Raw genomic sequence first — 15,070 nt, 5'->3', positions numbered from 1 at the left:
ATTCTGATGCTATACTGTTATTGGATGTACTACAGTTTAATCATATACTAATCTGAAGGATTTTGGAGTCTCTAATCTGGGGCTATAAATATTCAGCTGAGAGTTGTGTTGTATTTCATATACAAACTCAATGTTAAAAGCCTTAATGATGGCTTCCCCCTCACATTCTTTGTATTCAGTCCACATGCCCTTACATAAGATAAGCATCAGACTTGGGATGACCTGATGGCCACAGCTCGTTGTTAGTGAGAATAGTGGCCTGCTCACTCAAGTAACTAGACAAAATCTGGCTACTTTCAAGAAGCAAAAAACCGTTTGCAATCATTAGTCTTTTCTGTTGAAATAGGCAAGGTGTCTTTTGCAACAAATGGTACTTCTGTCCAGCAACACAGAGAACAGAGAGGAAACCTCAGAATCCTCTGCATAAGTGAGAACCATACTGATTCAGCAATTCCTACCCTGTTGCATTCACATGCACACCCAACACACAACTCCCTGCTCTTGTTCATCATGTCAAACTGGAGAACCCAAAGTCCTTCAAACTAATGAATGTTTTAAAAAATTATAGTACATCCTAACAATATTATGCTTTTCAGTACTAACAAGGAATGAATGTTGATTCATATAACAATCTGCATGGACAAGGATACTAGAGTCAAAATGAAAAGCTAATCGCAAAAGGTAACATAATGCATGATTCCATTTATGCAACTCTCAGTGATAAAATTCGTATTGTTAGGGAACAAATTAGTGTTTATCAGGGGTTAAAGTTGAAGGAATGGTTAGACTACAAAGGAACAAGACAAAAGAGTTTCTTAATGATGATTAAAAAGTTCTGTTCTGACATTAGTCTAACTATAATGACTACCTAAATCTACATGTTATATATACATATATATGTGTGTATATATCTATACACACACAAATACCAATTAATAAACCATGTTCTAAGATGTAAAGAAAAGCAAATTAAATTTTATCTTAAGACTCGTTTGCTTCCTATCTCAACTTGGGTAAAATCTCGAGTCTTACCATAGTCAGAAGCCCTACAGGGAATGTACACACTTAGATACCATTTCCTGTTTCCCCAATCCCTCACTCAGGTTCCTAAAGGTGCTCCAGCTCCTTGGAAAATAGCAAACAGGCTTCCATGCACAGGTCTCTGCATTTGCTACATCTTGTATTTGGAAACCCTTACCTTCATTATTTCATATTCAAATACTGCTCAAATACTATCTACACAAAAATCTGTTTTCTTCCATGTAAATACAAATCATGTCTTTTTTCCCCTACAAAGGAGTCTTAAGGCCATTACACAAAACTCAAACAACTTCCAAACGTCACTGTTTGCTTAGTCTGTTCTGTACTGGTGAACGATGCAGGATCACCAGGACTCAGTCCAGGAGTATGCATGTGCTCCCTACCTCTACTTCACACTCAGTTTTCCCTCCTCAAGTCCATCACCAACCCACTCTTTAATTTCACAATCTGAATTCTCAAACCTGTCAACTATAAAACAGCACGAAGCCTGTCTTTCCCCTCTAATCCAGCAATTACCTAAAGCATTCATTCTCTCCACTGTAGCATTCATTCTCTACTGTAGCCAGTCTTTCCAGAATGTTAGTTAGTACTGCGTTCCATCAATAACAAGACAAAGCCAAAGTCATTTTTATAGAGTACACAAATATCTTCTGTTCTCTTCCTAATTTTCCATCTTACAAACCATTAGAGCTTAATGTATCATGGAACTATACACAACTTATAGACCTTCCTAACTCCATGTTTAAGGCATACCTTTGCCTATGTGAAATGAAATCTCTACCGTCAACCTGTGTTTCTCTCCTTGTCTTTCAGAGTAAGTACAAACTCTTTTATGTTCGCCTGTTTAATTGCCTACTGAATCAGGCATTCCCTCCTGTAGATTCCTAAAGGGCTTTGTTTAACCCCGTTATAGCATTTGTCATAATGTATCACATTCTTCTGCACACATCTCTAGAACAATGGCATTTTAGTAATCTCTCCATCCCCTTCACCTAGTAAGTACCTGATGCACCTCAGGAATCTAAAACTACTGAGTTAGTCATTATATAAGGAGTTGCAAGACATCTATGGGTAACATATTTTCAAAAAAAGTATAGGAATGAGACACCATGGAAGAACTCCAAGATTTCTTAGCACAGGTGTGAAACTGAACAAATAAACCCTGAAGGGTCTTCTGGTTCTTTTAGTCATGTGACACTATAAACACATTGATTTGTACCAAGGTTTAGTTATAAGATCACTAACTCGATTTCCCATGGACCAGATATCTTTCTCAAAGGTACTTCTCGGTCCACTTCCACACTGCAACAATGGTGCATGACAGTCATCCTCCAAATCTATGGCACTGTTCATGAGTGGAAAATCTCATGAAGAGAATGAGGATGTCTCACTCAGGGCAACCAAGCACTTCAGCTTAAAATAAGTATGCGAGTAGACTTTTTTATGTAAGAAAGCAGAATCACCATATGAGGAAGTGGAAATTTACTTTTGAAATCCCCATTTCCACTTAGATTTTCCCATTTTCTGGGAAATCATCAAGATAGCAGGTTAGCACTTAGTGAGTATCACTGTGCTACGTGCCAGGGGCAGAGCGAACGCTAACATTACCCTCGGTGCACACACAGAATGTGTTTGTGCTCAGTGGTTTTAAACTGAACATGTGATCTGTTCTGAGTTCCTTCTTTCCTCTTCAGACAGATCTTACGTATTCCAAGCTGGACTCAAGCTCCCCATAAAGCTAAGGATGACCTTGAACTTCTGTACCCTCATGCCTCCACCCCCAGGAGTGGGGTTACAGAGAGTCTTTAAAAATATTTTTAATCAAAACTGTGCCTATATTGCCTACTTCTCTATAACTATACCTACTTATATGCACCAATAGAAACCTATAATCCATAAATGTTAGTATAAAATAAAAACAAAGACACAGTCTACAGAACACAAAGAATAAAGTAGTGCTGGAAAGATGATTTCCCTTAAAGGCTAGACTTATAACCAAAAAAAGAATATGGAAGCAAATACACACACACACATACACACACACACACACACACACACACACAAAAGAGGCGCTATGTACAGTTGAGTTCTTTTTAAAGGCACAGGATTCATTTTATGGTTTTGGTGCTACTACTCATAGACACCAACTAGGCTCCAGATAGATACTGTGCCAGGTAATGTAACAATTACAGAAAATACAGTTACAATTACTGTGTAAATTAGCCAACACAATATACATTTTGTAAGAGAAGTCTTGTGTATACCCCCCCACACACACATAATACAAAACGAAGTCTTTTAAAAAGTTTGAATAACAGCAACCGAACTCCAGTGATAACAGTTAAACAACAGTATTTACTATCTCTGAGTAATCTGAAATTAGACTCAGGTGATCTTAAATCCAGATTTTTTTTTTAATTAAACCCCCAACACACTGAAATTAATGTACTTAATTGCTATGACAGAGACTGACAATCTGACAAGTTAACAAACAGATCAACTCAAAAGCAGCATTGTCTCCAGTTTCTGAGATGAATAAGTCAGGTGACTTAATTTTCTACACCTGTAACGTCAGCTTATTAGATTTAGACTTCAATGGTTTCTCTGCCTAAAAATCTCCCTGATTAGTTCTGCAAGATCAAACTGTTCAGATGAAATTGTTATTTCTATTCCAAAGTATTTTCTCTCACTGGTAAAGCAGTATCTTTGAACCATACAACTTAACAAACAGGAAGCCAACATGGTACACTCAATCCTGCTGAAACTATAAAGTTAACATTAATATATAAAAGGTCAAATGAAAAGTCATTAATGCAAATACATGTGTGTAAAATGCTCACACTTGAAGTTACTGTCTTATTTAATAACTTACTAATCACAATTACTCTATAATGGACCCATGCCTTGGAATAATTCTTTTACTGATAATGAGCATTCATACAGGTCCACAAAACCCGTATGTTTTACATTCTTGCCTTCCCTTTTCTCTCTTCCAGGCCTTCCCAACTCTACATTAGTATTTAGCTTCTGGGACGTCAACTAGAAGGCCTTTAATTCAGTCACTTTTGTTGTTGTTGGCTGAAACAAGAATGCCACGTTCTTTAATAAGGCAAATAACAAGAATCCATGTTCTTACATTGCTCTCCTCTGCTGGACCTATCTGTGAGTCAGACTTTCTTCCTGGAGCCCCAGGAGCTCTCTCCACAGTTGATGAGCAGACAAGCAACAACAGAATCACAGACACTCAACTGCCACTTCATTTATTTCCCAAATAAGAGCATAGTGCGCCAATTTCAACAGACAAGTACCCGAACTGTGAGGCTGTCTGGGGCATGTCTGTGAGTGCATGCACCTACCCTGGTGTGTCAGGGTCTAGACAACACGCAGGACTAGGTTTCCTCCTACTGTGGTGGTCCATGGAAGCAAACTCAGCCTGCTGGGCTTGGCCAGTGGCAATTTTACCTGCTGAGCCATCTCTCTGGTCCAGTGATAGATTCATCAATCTTTCTTTCTTTTTTGTAATTCAAGAAATACTTTGTGTAAATGGCTGGAGGATTTTTGGCCTATTCAGCTTTAAAATGTGAGGAAATCTAGAATCATTATTCACTAGGTAAAGGACAGCTTTCCTCAGGAGAAAGTGGAGTGTCCACATTGAACACTGAGAGAATGGTCACTGCTGGAGAGTGCTGGGCATTTCCCCCTCTCTGTGCAAACAGCATTATTCTCACGTCAGGAGTTGAAGCAAATGACTGGGGCCATCTAGTTCATAAAGTGAGTGCAGATCAACTGCCTTAAAGGGATTAAATAAATGACCTTTAAGTTAGTTAAGGTATAGAATTATACATGAATTATCTTTCTGTTTTGCCTTTAAAGGCTACTATATCCCACAGGATGTGGGAGCACATGTCTGTGACCCCAGGTACTTTGAAGGCTGGGGCAGAAGTACAAGTTAAGAGGTAGGTCAGACTGGACAACTTGGCTAGACCTTGTCCCAAAACAAAAAAACAAAGACAAGATTGGTGTGCTACCTTAGTGGTAGACCACTGCTTAGCATGAGCTGAGCTTGGCTCTCCAGGCGGCAGGAGGAGGACTATCCCCCCACTTGACTCTCCAGAAAGGAGGACTATTTCCCCACTTCATGTTCATGTCAACAGCCTGAGTTAACCAGCCTAGCTGCAAATATAATTAATCCATTTCCTTAGATTTCTAGCATTCTTTCTCAAAAGTTTTGCTAGACTTAAAAAAATGAGTTATTATAAGATTTTACTTAACAATTTAAGCTATGCAATTAAGACTAGAAGCTCAGTCAGGCTTATATCTACATCATAGCATTGGAGAGGAAGGACTGAGGTGAGCTCTAGGCCAACTTAAGGTACAAGGCAAACCCCTTCCTCAAAACAAAAAAAAACTCATACACTCAAAACCTTATGTCTAGTGTAACCTATAACCTTTCAGAACCAAGAGTTTGCTAACAAAGAGTAGCAGTGCAGGGCACGATAGAGCACACCTTTAATCCTAGCACTCTGGTGGCAGAGGCAGGCAGATATCTAGTGTGTTCGAAACCAGCCGGATGGCCTAAGTTTTTGAGACACCATCTCAAAAACATACAAATAATAATGGTGGAACAAAAGACAACCATTACAAACCACTCAGCATCCACCTGCTGAACTCCTAGCTCCAGGCATGCCCTCCCCAACATGTGAGGAAGGAAGGCAGGCAGAGGAAAGGAAGCCATGCTCTGTCTATCCTGAGGAGCTCAATGTAGTCATCTCCCATGGTTACAAAGATTTGCAGTTTGCATGGCTATTCTGTTTTTCTTCAAAATCTCATTTACAAGCTGCACATTTCACCTTTGTAAATGTTTTCCTTAATATTTTGTGAGGTGTATGAAATACTCTATAAGGGAGAAATTCTATGTGCCATATATACACTGTGCTACATGTCTCAAGTGTCTGCTCTGCATAAACTGGCATTTTATTCAGTTCTTGCTGTCCATTTGTCAGTGTTTAGATCCAGTTTATCAAGCTGAACGACAGGCCCACAATGCTCCTTCACCAGAAAGCTGTAATGTCCTGTGTTAGACTAGATATGATACAAATCAACTCTCCAGGAAGCGCCAGTGACACCATACTGCAGATGGGCTGCTGTAAGTAGGAAAATGAATCAGAGATTTAACAGTGTCCACACGGCACAAGCAGAACTTGCTGCAGTTACTAATGTTTATTGTGCAGTGCTCCAGAAAGGCAGCAAACACACTTTATCCACACTCCACTGCGTGTAACTCCACTGCATATAACTCCACTGCGTGTAACTCCACTGCATAGAACATGTATTTAATGTACCACTGAATCAGCAGAAACCTTAGCCAATATATTTTACAGATTAGAAAGTAGGTTCAGAGAAGCTAAGAAATCCTAACTGGCTCTAAATCAAGTGGCAAAGCAGAAGGTGGCCAAAACTAGGATTCAAACAAGGGTGGTAAATTCCAGAATTTTCTACTGAGTCACAAAGTAGCTTTCTCAAGTACTAACAATAGGAAATCCCTACTAATTGAAACTCTGTAACAATTTGTAATTCTGAAGCACAAATACAATTTTGTTTCCAAGTTATAAAGGATATTCTTAGTCTAAGAAAAAAATGCCACTGGCTACTTCTATTTTCTGAAATAAAGACTGGTACTCTGCAGATTTCAGGTCAATCAGTGTCCACAGCTCAGTGTCCCTGCTTTCTTTCCTTGTGTTTCCCCCAGACACATGTTACTCATTCCTTACATCGTCTACTAAGTATAGACTATATGAGAACATTTCTTATACTGTCTACTAACGTATAGACTATATGAGAACATTTCTTACATCGTCTACTAACGTATAGACTATATGAGAACATTTCTTACACTGTCTACTATATGAGAACTGACAATTTTGTCTGTGTTCAGTACTGCATCTCCAGACTAGGTATCCCAAACACTCCAAGTAGCACTTAATAAAAATTTGAGAAGTGAATGAGAACTTGGTATCCCATAGGAATTCAATACTCAGTAGCTGCTCTCCTTACTAACCAGGACACTGTGTAATAAAAACTCTGAAATGGAAGTGCTGATGAACACGAAGGAGGCCAGGACGCACCTGCAAACATTGCATTGGGAGTTTGAGGCCAGCGCTCAAACCAAGACCCCCATCTCAAACAAACAAACAAACACGGTTAATAAAGTAGTTACATTCAGCCAAAACTTTATCAAATACTACTGGAAGATGGAGGTAAGGATCTACATAAATAAATTTTGAATTAATGTACTTTTCAACTGGCAGAACCTAAAAAATATCTTACAGAAATCGTCAAACACTAACCTGAAATATGTAATTCCCCTCCCACTTCCTTTAAAAAACAAAAACTAGGAGGGTGAATGTGGGTAAAGCACCACTTGTAATAAACAGGCTGTTCTGAGATGAGGACTCAGAAAATGAAAGACAGAGCCTTCCCCTAATACTGGCCTCTGTTACCAAGCTCACAGCTAAGTTTAGTGATTAACCAAAGAGAATGCACAGCACCTAGCAACTCTGAGAGGACTTAGGATTTGCCTTTCTGAGTAAGTGTGAGTTCTTGACTTTTTAAGAGTCAGAATAACCAGGACATAAAGTATTAAAATACTGGTAAATCCTTAGGGGGACATAAGCTTCAGGTCAACAATGTGAACCATATATTTAATTTTCATTTTACTTCAGTATCTCCAAATTTCTTACCATCTGAATACAGTGCTAAGTGAAGACAACACAGCTTGAGCGCCCACCAAGGGAAAGCACTCTCCTCCATGCTGGCAGCAGCCCCTGGCCTGTACTAGGAGGCAGGCTTCTGCTACCCACGTTCCCAGATTCCTGCAAACTCTTCACCCAACCCTCTACTAGCATCTTCCTTGGCAGACCTGTCTCTGTTACTACATAATCCTGATTTTAAAGAGTTCTTATTAAAAAAGAAAGCATAAATCAATCAAAACAAAAGTGTTACTACTGTTCTCTGGGGCGTGTGAATCTGGCCAAGCAGAGATATAATGAAATTGAAAACTTTAATCTATGATTTATAATCTATATTATATTTCCAGGAATGTTTTAAAAAGATAGGAAAACAAAACTTCGTTTCTAAAGTATAGTAATATTCATAAAAATAAGCATTTAGTGTGTGTGTGTGTGTAACTTCAATTTCAGAAGAGTCATCCTACAGGGCTTTGCTATCACAGATTCATAAACTTACCGATGATACTATAACATATGCTTACTTCTCCAAGTGAAGGTGGCTCATTGAACCAGTTCTTTTGAGAAATTTCCTTACATAAAAGAGGAATAAAGGTTTTATTTCTATCAAGGCACAAAGCCAATCAATCAATCATGTTAAGACCTTTGCCAGAGTATAAAACACTCAGTAAGGACATAATTGGGAGTCTGGGCAGTGCCCACCTAACTACGCAGAATTTGCCTCATTTAAATAGTATCTGTAACTAGACATCTTAGCATATCCTTAGCTAAAGGTAAGCACGTCTTTCCACAGAGTATTTGAAACAGGTGGCTCCTTCAATCAGGTGTAGTTGACTTAAAATCTGCTCTTCGAGAAGCAGTATTATTTGCATCTTTGACCACTTCATCTACTTATAAATGAATTATACAAACACAGGTTCTGTTATGAGAGGTCCCAGAGGAATAGTGATATTTCCCAGTGTCCTTTGGAAACCATTCTAACTCAGGAAAAGCTATTTGATAAGACAAAAGGAAAGTTGAAGCAATGGCATATATTCAGTGGATAACATAATAATTACCATACTCAGCTTTCGGTTTGATTCTTTAAGACTGAAAACATAAAGCACTCTCTGTTACACACTGGTGTAGAGGCAAGCAGAGGTTCTGAATCACTGGAATTTTTGTTCTTTTCCTGCTAATACACAGATAGTACCACCATTCAACATATCCATTCCACATACGATTTAAAAGCTACAGAATCCTTCCTGGACTATCTAAATACTAACTCAACTCATGAATCTAAATTTTTTTCCTAAGAATTTGAATTAAAGTAGCTAACTAAAGCATATAGAAGAAAAGGCAACTGTTCATTTATTAGAAATATGTATGGTTTCAAAAAGTTGTCAAATTGTGTAATTTTAAAAGTAACCATGGATTCACCTTGTTAAGGGTGTTTTTGAAAAGGTGTCAAAACTCTTTCTGTTCCAAGTGTGGTAAATGGTGATAACTAAAAGCACCCCTCCTCTCCATCCCCCCAAAAAATCCCTCATTTCTACCCAGAGAAATTCCTGGCAAAATCTGAACCTGCATAATGAGCAACATCTTCTTTGAGTACGCTAGGACATGAACTAATTCCTTTTGTAAAATGGCTATCAACCTAACCCTAACGTTTGGCACTTTACTAACTTACCTAGAACTGACAAAATGGATGCAAAGCTAGAGTGCCTGGCTGTTGCTTCCAATACTGCATTTGTGTCCAAGAACTTTCCAATGAATAAAAGCCCATCGACCAACAGCCTCCAGTGCTTTGGGGAGTTTCACCAGACTAGAATAAAAGCTTCACGTGGCTGCAAATCTCCACCACTCTCCTGAAAAACCCTCTTATCAGAACCAGTTGAAGAATTCCTCCATAACAATTAAGCTAACTGGAGTGGAAACTTAGCATCTCGAATAGACTATATATGGAATGAATCTTGGCCAAACACGTAAATACAAACTCACACGCTCCCTGACACTTTCGGTCTACAACTCTGAGCCAAAAATTCTACAGCATCAGCAACAGACAGATCCACCTGTCACCTGTCAGCAACACCCAGAGACCCTTGTTAAGCCTCCCGCTTTCAACCACTATCTCATGGTCGGCCTGGTGAATCAATCGGCCAAGGAAATCAGAATAGCTCGGTGGACTCGAAGGGGGCCACCTATTCACAGCGGGGCGTGCTGGCCATTTCGAGGAAGGCTGCAGAAAAGCAAACTCGGAAAGGAAAGGGACCGAGGTGCTTCCTCTTTACCCTGCTCTGAACTTCCCCGGCTCTCCCTTAACTCGTGGGCCCCGAAGTCATCGTTATCCAGACCTGGGCTCCCCCAAAGGCGTCTGGTTCCCTCCCTCCCACTTCCAGACCACAGGCCTGGGGGCGGGCCGGGGGCAAGGCACCCCCACCCCCGGCTCTCTCCGGCGCCGGGCTCCAGGGCAGGCCCGGTCCCCCTCCCCCGACGCCCCGGAGCCCAGGCCAGGCCCCGGACTCCCCGCCCCCACCCTCCCTGCAGGACTTGGGGGGCCTCCCTGCGCCTCGCCACCGCGGGCAGGACCCGGGCGGAGCGGGGACGAAGGCGAGCGAGGCGCGGACGCCCCACTAGGGCCTCGCGCGCCGGGCAGAGCCGGTCCCCGACCCCAGCGCCGGGGCGGGGAGCGGGGCTGGGGATCCCGCCGAGGCCCCGCAGCGCCGTCCACTTACCCTTCGCCGCCGCCGCGGCTTCCCCCTCCTCCTCGTCCGCCGCCGCCGCCGCCGCCTCTCCCACTTGGGCAGCCGTCTCCCCCGTCGCCGCCGCCGCCGCCTCCGTCACCGCGGCCGCCGCCAGCGCCGATTCCACCCGGCAGGGGGGACACCTCAGCCCTCCCTCCCTCCCTCCCGGCTCAGCCCCTCCGCCCGGCCGCCGCCGCCAACTCCCTCCGGCCGCCGCCGCCGCCGCTCGCGGCTGAGGGGGAGGGGAGGGGGTCGGCCTGGGGCGCCCCGCCGCCGGCGCCTGCCGCGGATCAAAGCGATGGCCCGGGCGGCGTCGCCGCGGCCCGCTGCTCGGCTCCGGCTCGCACGGCCGCCCTGCCTCCCTCCGCCCCCACCCCCCGGCCGCTCGCCTGCCCTCCCCCCACCCCCCCAGTTCTCGCTCGCTCGCGCCGCGGCTCCGCCAGCCCAGTCCGCATCAAAATACGGCCACACAATATGGCGGCGCGGCGGCCGGCAAACACCGCGAGATCTGAGGCGGCGGCCGTGACGAGGCCTCCCTCCGCCGGGTGGCGGGGATGCTCTGTCCACGCCCCACCTCCGGCACCCGCCGTCCCCACGCCCGCCCGGCTCGCCGTGGCTGCAGGGGAAGTGTCCCGGCGCGGGTCTCCTGACGCTCGGACGGGCCGCGCTGGAGGGACGGAGGGAGGGGAACTGAGCGCCGACGGGTGCACCCGTCCCCGCCGAGGGGCTCGCGGGTCCGGAAGCGGGTGGCGTGCTGTGCGAACCGGCGGCCCCGCTCGGGGTGACGGGCGGGACCCTACAGGCCCGGCGAGCCGCGGGGCTGGTGGGCCTGAGGCGGAGGCAAGCGCCTGGCCTGCGGGGCCTGCGGGGCCTGCGGGGCCTGCGGGGCCTGCGAGCCGGACACACCCCCCTTGGAGCCCGGGGGCTGGGCTGGGCCGCGCCGCTCTGCGCCGAGGCTGCGAGCTACCGGGTGACCCGGGAGGGACCGCGGGACGGACGGCCCGGGCGGTGCGGTGCGGGATTCGTCCTGGAAGCCGCGGGGACGCGAGCCGATGTTTGGCTCGGGCGCTGGACTTTTCCTTGAGCGGCAGTCGGGGGCCGGAGAGAAAATGATCTAAATAATGCAAGGGAGTTGTTTCGATTTTGACTGCACGTTCCTAGAAGTCCTAGAAGCAGAGCCAAAGACACTTAAGGTTTCTATCTTCTTAAAGATGTGTTCCGTTTTCCCTCGGGGTGGTGGTGGTGGTCAACGTTCAGAAGTTTCTCACAACGTAAAATATTTTTAAAAGAAAAATTTGGCAATTTCATATGGCAAAAAAAAAGGCTTTTTTGTTCCTGACCCTGTCTAAAGTGTGCATGTCGCCGCTACCAATTTCTTCCTTGAAGAAATTCATACCACCGAGAAAAACCTGAAGAACTATTTTTTATTATTCTATTATCAGTATAACCTCCATATTGATTTTAAAGCCTCTTTTTTAAACACTTAAATATAACCCTTTCACTTCCTTTTTCACACTCAGTTTAAAATACCTGAAATATTGGGGTTTAACTCCAATTTTAAAACTTTTAGCCCTTCAGAAGTCAGAGTGCTACTGATTGACTACATTGGAACTTTTAAATTTTTCTCTTGGTTGGAGATGACATTAAGAGAGTAAGAGTATAGCCGGGCGGTGGCGGCGCACGCCTTTAATCCCAGCACTTGGAAGGCAGAGGCAGGCCTGGTCTACAGAGTGAGTTCCAGGACAGCCAGGGCTATACAGAGAAACCCTGTCTCGAAAAAAAACAAAAAAATAAAAAAATAAAAATAAAAGTATATGCTTTGAAAAAGTATTTTTTGTGTGTGCGAAGTAAAAGTAAATTATAATTCTCATAGTAGATGCTGTCTTCATTAATTCACAGTAACAAGTCATTGAACCCTAATATACACAGTCCTCCGAGGAATTATTTCCATAGTATGATTTTAGATAAATTGAATAAACTATTAAGTAAACTGTACTTCTCTTAAACTGAGGCACAATGCAAACATATCCTGCTGAAATAATAGAAGTGGGTTAAGTAAAAAATAGTTTCTGTTCAAAATTTGTTTTATGAAATGTACATGTATGAGGGCTAGAGAGATGGCTCAGCGGTTAAGAGCATTGGCTACTCTTCCTAAGGTACTGAATTCAAATCCCAGCAACCACATGGTGGCTCACAACCATCCATAATGAGATCTGATGCCCTCTTCTGGTGTGTCAGAAGACAGCTACAGTGTATAATAGATAAACCTTAAAAAAAAGAAATGTACACATTTTAATAGAAGTATATAGTATTTTCCATATAAACTTAAATGTAATGGGTATGCGTAAAGGAAGAGAAGATGTAACCATATATTCTTTCCCAGATTTTAAAAGCTTGGGTCTCTAATGAAGAGAAGCCTCAGACAGCTATGCAGTGGACAATTCTATGAAAGAACTGATGCCTTTAAAAAAAATACTCTGGGGATCTTGTAAGAATCAAAGACCCCAGATGAAATGCTGAAGAACACGACATCTTAATGCAACATGGAACCCCAACGTTCATCTCTTTCTGGAAAAGAAAAGGTTACAAAGTATTTTGTATTGGGATAATTGGGTAAAGTTGGGTATGGACTAGAGATAGTATTAGTTGACATAAAGGTTACCTTTAACCTTCTGAAATTTGTTCTGCATCGCAATATTCTTAACACTGCAGTGTTAAGGAGGTAAAAGAACACAATGTATAAAACTTTCCCCCAAGTGGCCCAGAAAAAAGTATATTCTATATGCCATCTCTATAGGAACGTATACTTCATATCTGCCGTACACATAGAGAATGATGATAAGTTTTAAATCTTGGTCAATCAGAGGCATTTTAAAAGTCAAACTTGGTGAATCTAGGTCATTTGTAGTGTCTTGAAATGTTTTGAAAGTTTGGTTGTGAGTGTGGCCTTTATCGGGCAATATCTGTCCAGTTCTCAAAATCACTTAAACCCAAAAGACCTTGCAATTTCTGATAAGCATGACATTATTACAAAACAAAGACTTTTAGAAAACCAACCTGAGCTGGAGACTAGTGTAGTGTGAGGCCTGGGCTTCAGCCTCAGCCCAGCACTAACAGCAGAATAGAAGGACTGTCAATTCCTAGGGATTCCTTAGCTCAGCAAGAGGAGGCGTATAGTGAGCTGAGACAGATGATCCGTCCTCGTATTTTCTCCTACAAACAGACTGGAGGTTTGGGTTATCTTGGTATGTTTTCTAACATTTTCAATCTATTTGATTTGGAACATAAATAGCTAGGAATACCTTTATATTGTTGATAAGTATGATTTCTGTTTATAGAGTTGGTGGATACTCATTTTTAGCCACAGACTGTACTGAAAATAAGGGCGGACTGTCTTCCAAGTATTCTCTGTAGTAGCTACAGGAAACTGGATAAAATCCCATTTGGCATTCAAAAATTTTAATGTAGTTTTGCGCTTTCTGACTCAGTGAGCACTAGCTACCTGTGATTATTTAAATCAAATTAAAATTCATGCCCACAGTTGCACTGCCCACATTTCAAGTGCTTAATAAACCATGCTTTCTGCCTTTACAGAAAATGCTGTCCAACAGAACTGGTAGCAGACGAGATTACACTGTATAAACAGCATCTGCACAGGGTGGACGGCGGTAGTCGCCATCGAAGCTTAGGAGAGAGAGGAGGTTGTACTCTGCAGGGCGTGAACACAGGAGAAGCACACGGGCAAGTTTCAAGAGGAAGATTACATGTGGCAGATGGAGGCAAGGCCAGAGGGTTCCAGGCAGCTGCAGCCTCAACAACGCAGGAGACGTGGGAGAAATGCTTGATTCGGTGTATCTATAGCCACGAAAGATGTAAAGGGGGCAGAGCTACATAAACCCGCAAATGCTGAGCCTGGCCTGTTCTTCAGGCCATGAGAGCGACGTGTGTTTAGAGCAGAGGAAGGACATGATTAAATAAACGGTTCCTTAAGATGGATGTCCTTGCGGCTGTCATACACCTCACCCGGCTTTTGCTGGACAAACCTGAAGATTAATCTCTAGGCCCACATAATAAAACTGAGGCAATAAGGCATGTGTCTCTAAGCCAAGCAAGGGAGGAGCAGAGAGACTGACCCCTGGGGTTTGTTGGTAAGCTATGCAGGGCGTTGACCCCTCCCCCACCAAGGACACAGGATTAGGGGTGGAGCCGCAGCTGATATAGCAGTGCAGCAGTCCAAGTGAGAGGCACTGAGCGGTTGCGGTGGCATGATCTGTTATTTATTAATGATCATTTGTAATGGCATTTAACAAGTCTTGACTTATAAGATGGCGTAAGTAATGAGCTGTGATGTGCGCTCCTGGAATCCTCGCACCTGTGAGGTGCAGACTGGCCAGGCGTTTGGCAGCATCCTCAGTTCCGGTTCCATGGTGACTTAGAGGGCAGTCTAACCCAAAACATCTCATTAAATAAAATAAAAATCCACACCTCACAGATTTGGGGACTTCAAAACAGGGTAGATCTCAGTCTGAAAGACTTTCAAGTTCAACAATACAATCAACA

General features: G+C 43.4%; 2 protein-coding genes across 3 annotated transcripts in view; one reads left to right on the top strand and one right to left on the bottom strand.

Moving 5' to 3' along the window:
• Positions 1–10,594, bottom strand: part of Tab2 (TGF-beta activated kinase 1 (MAP3K7) binding protein 2) — a 47,294-nt gene extending 36,700 nt beyond the window's left edge. Inside the window, exon 1 of one of the 2 annotated variants that reach the window (XM_052169230.1) lies at positions 10,502–10,594. The gene's annotated coding sequence lies outside the window, so the exon portion shown is untranslated. The remainder of the gene's footprint in view (positions 1–10,501) is intronic. The other variant, XM_052169229.1, reaches the window with a different exon arrangement.
• A 340-nt stretch (positions 10,595–10,934) lies between these two features.
• Positions 10,935–15,070, top strand: LOC127673553 (collagen alpha-2(I) chain-like). The gene is made up of 3 exons (XM_052169231.1): positions 10,935–11,703; positions 12,894–13,092; positions 14,105–15,070. Exon 1 carries the CDS (start codon positions 10,985–10,987, stop codon positions 11,621–11,623), a length of 639 nt encoding a protein of 212 aa, XP_052025191.1. The 5' UTR covers positions 10,935–10,984; the 3' UTR covers positions 11,624–11,703; positions 12,894–13,092; positions 14,105–15,070.

This window comes from Apodemus sylvaticus, chromosome 23 (genome assembly GCF_947179515.1).
Source record: "Apodemus sylvaticus chromosome 23, mApoSyl1.1, whole genome shotgun sequence".
NCBI lineage: Eukaryota > Metazoa > Chordata > Mammalia > Rodentia > Muridae > Apodemus > Apodemus sylvaticus.
The sequence above is the reverse complement of the archived record's forward strand: the minus strand, read 5'-3'. Positions and strand labels throughout refer to the sequence as shown.

Bases quoted from the DNA above. Each gene is read 5' to 3' on its own strand.
- LOC127673553 (XM_052169231.1), top strand. From the start codon at position 10,985: ATGGCGGCGCGGCGGCCGGCAAACACCGCGAGATCTGAGGCGGCGGCC.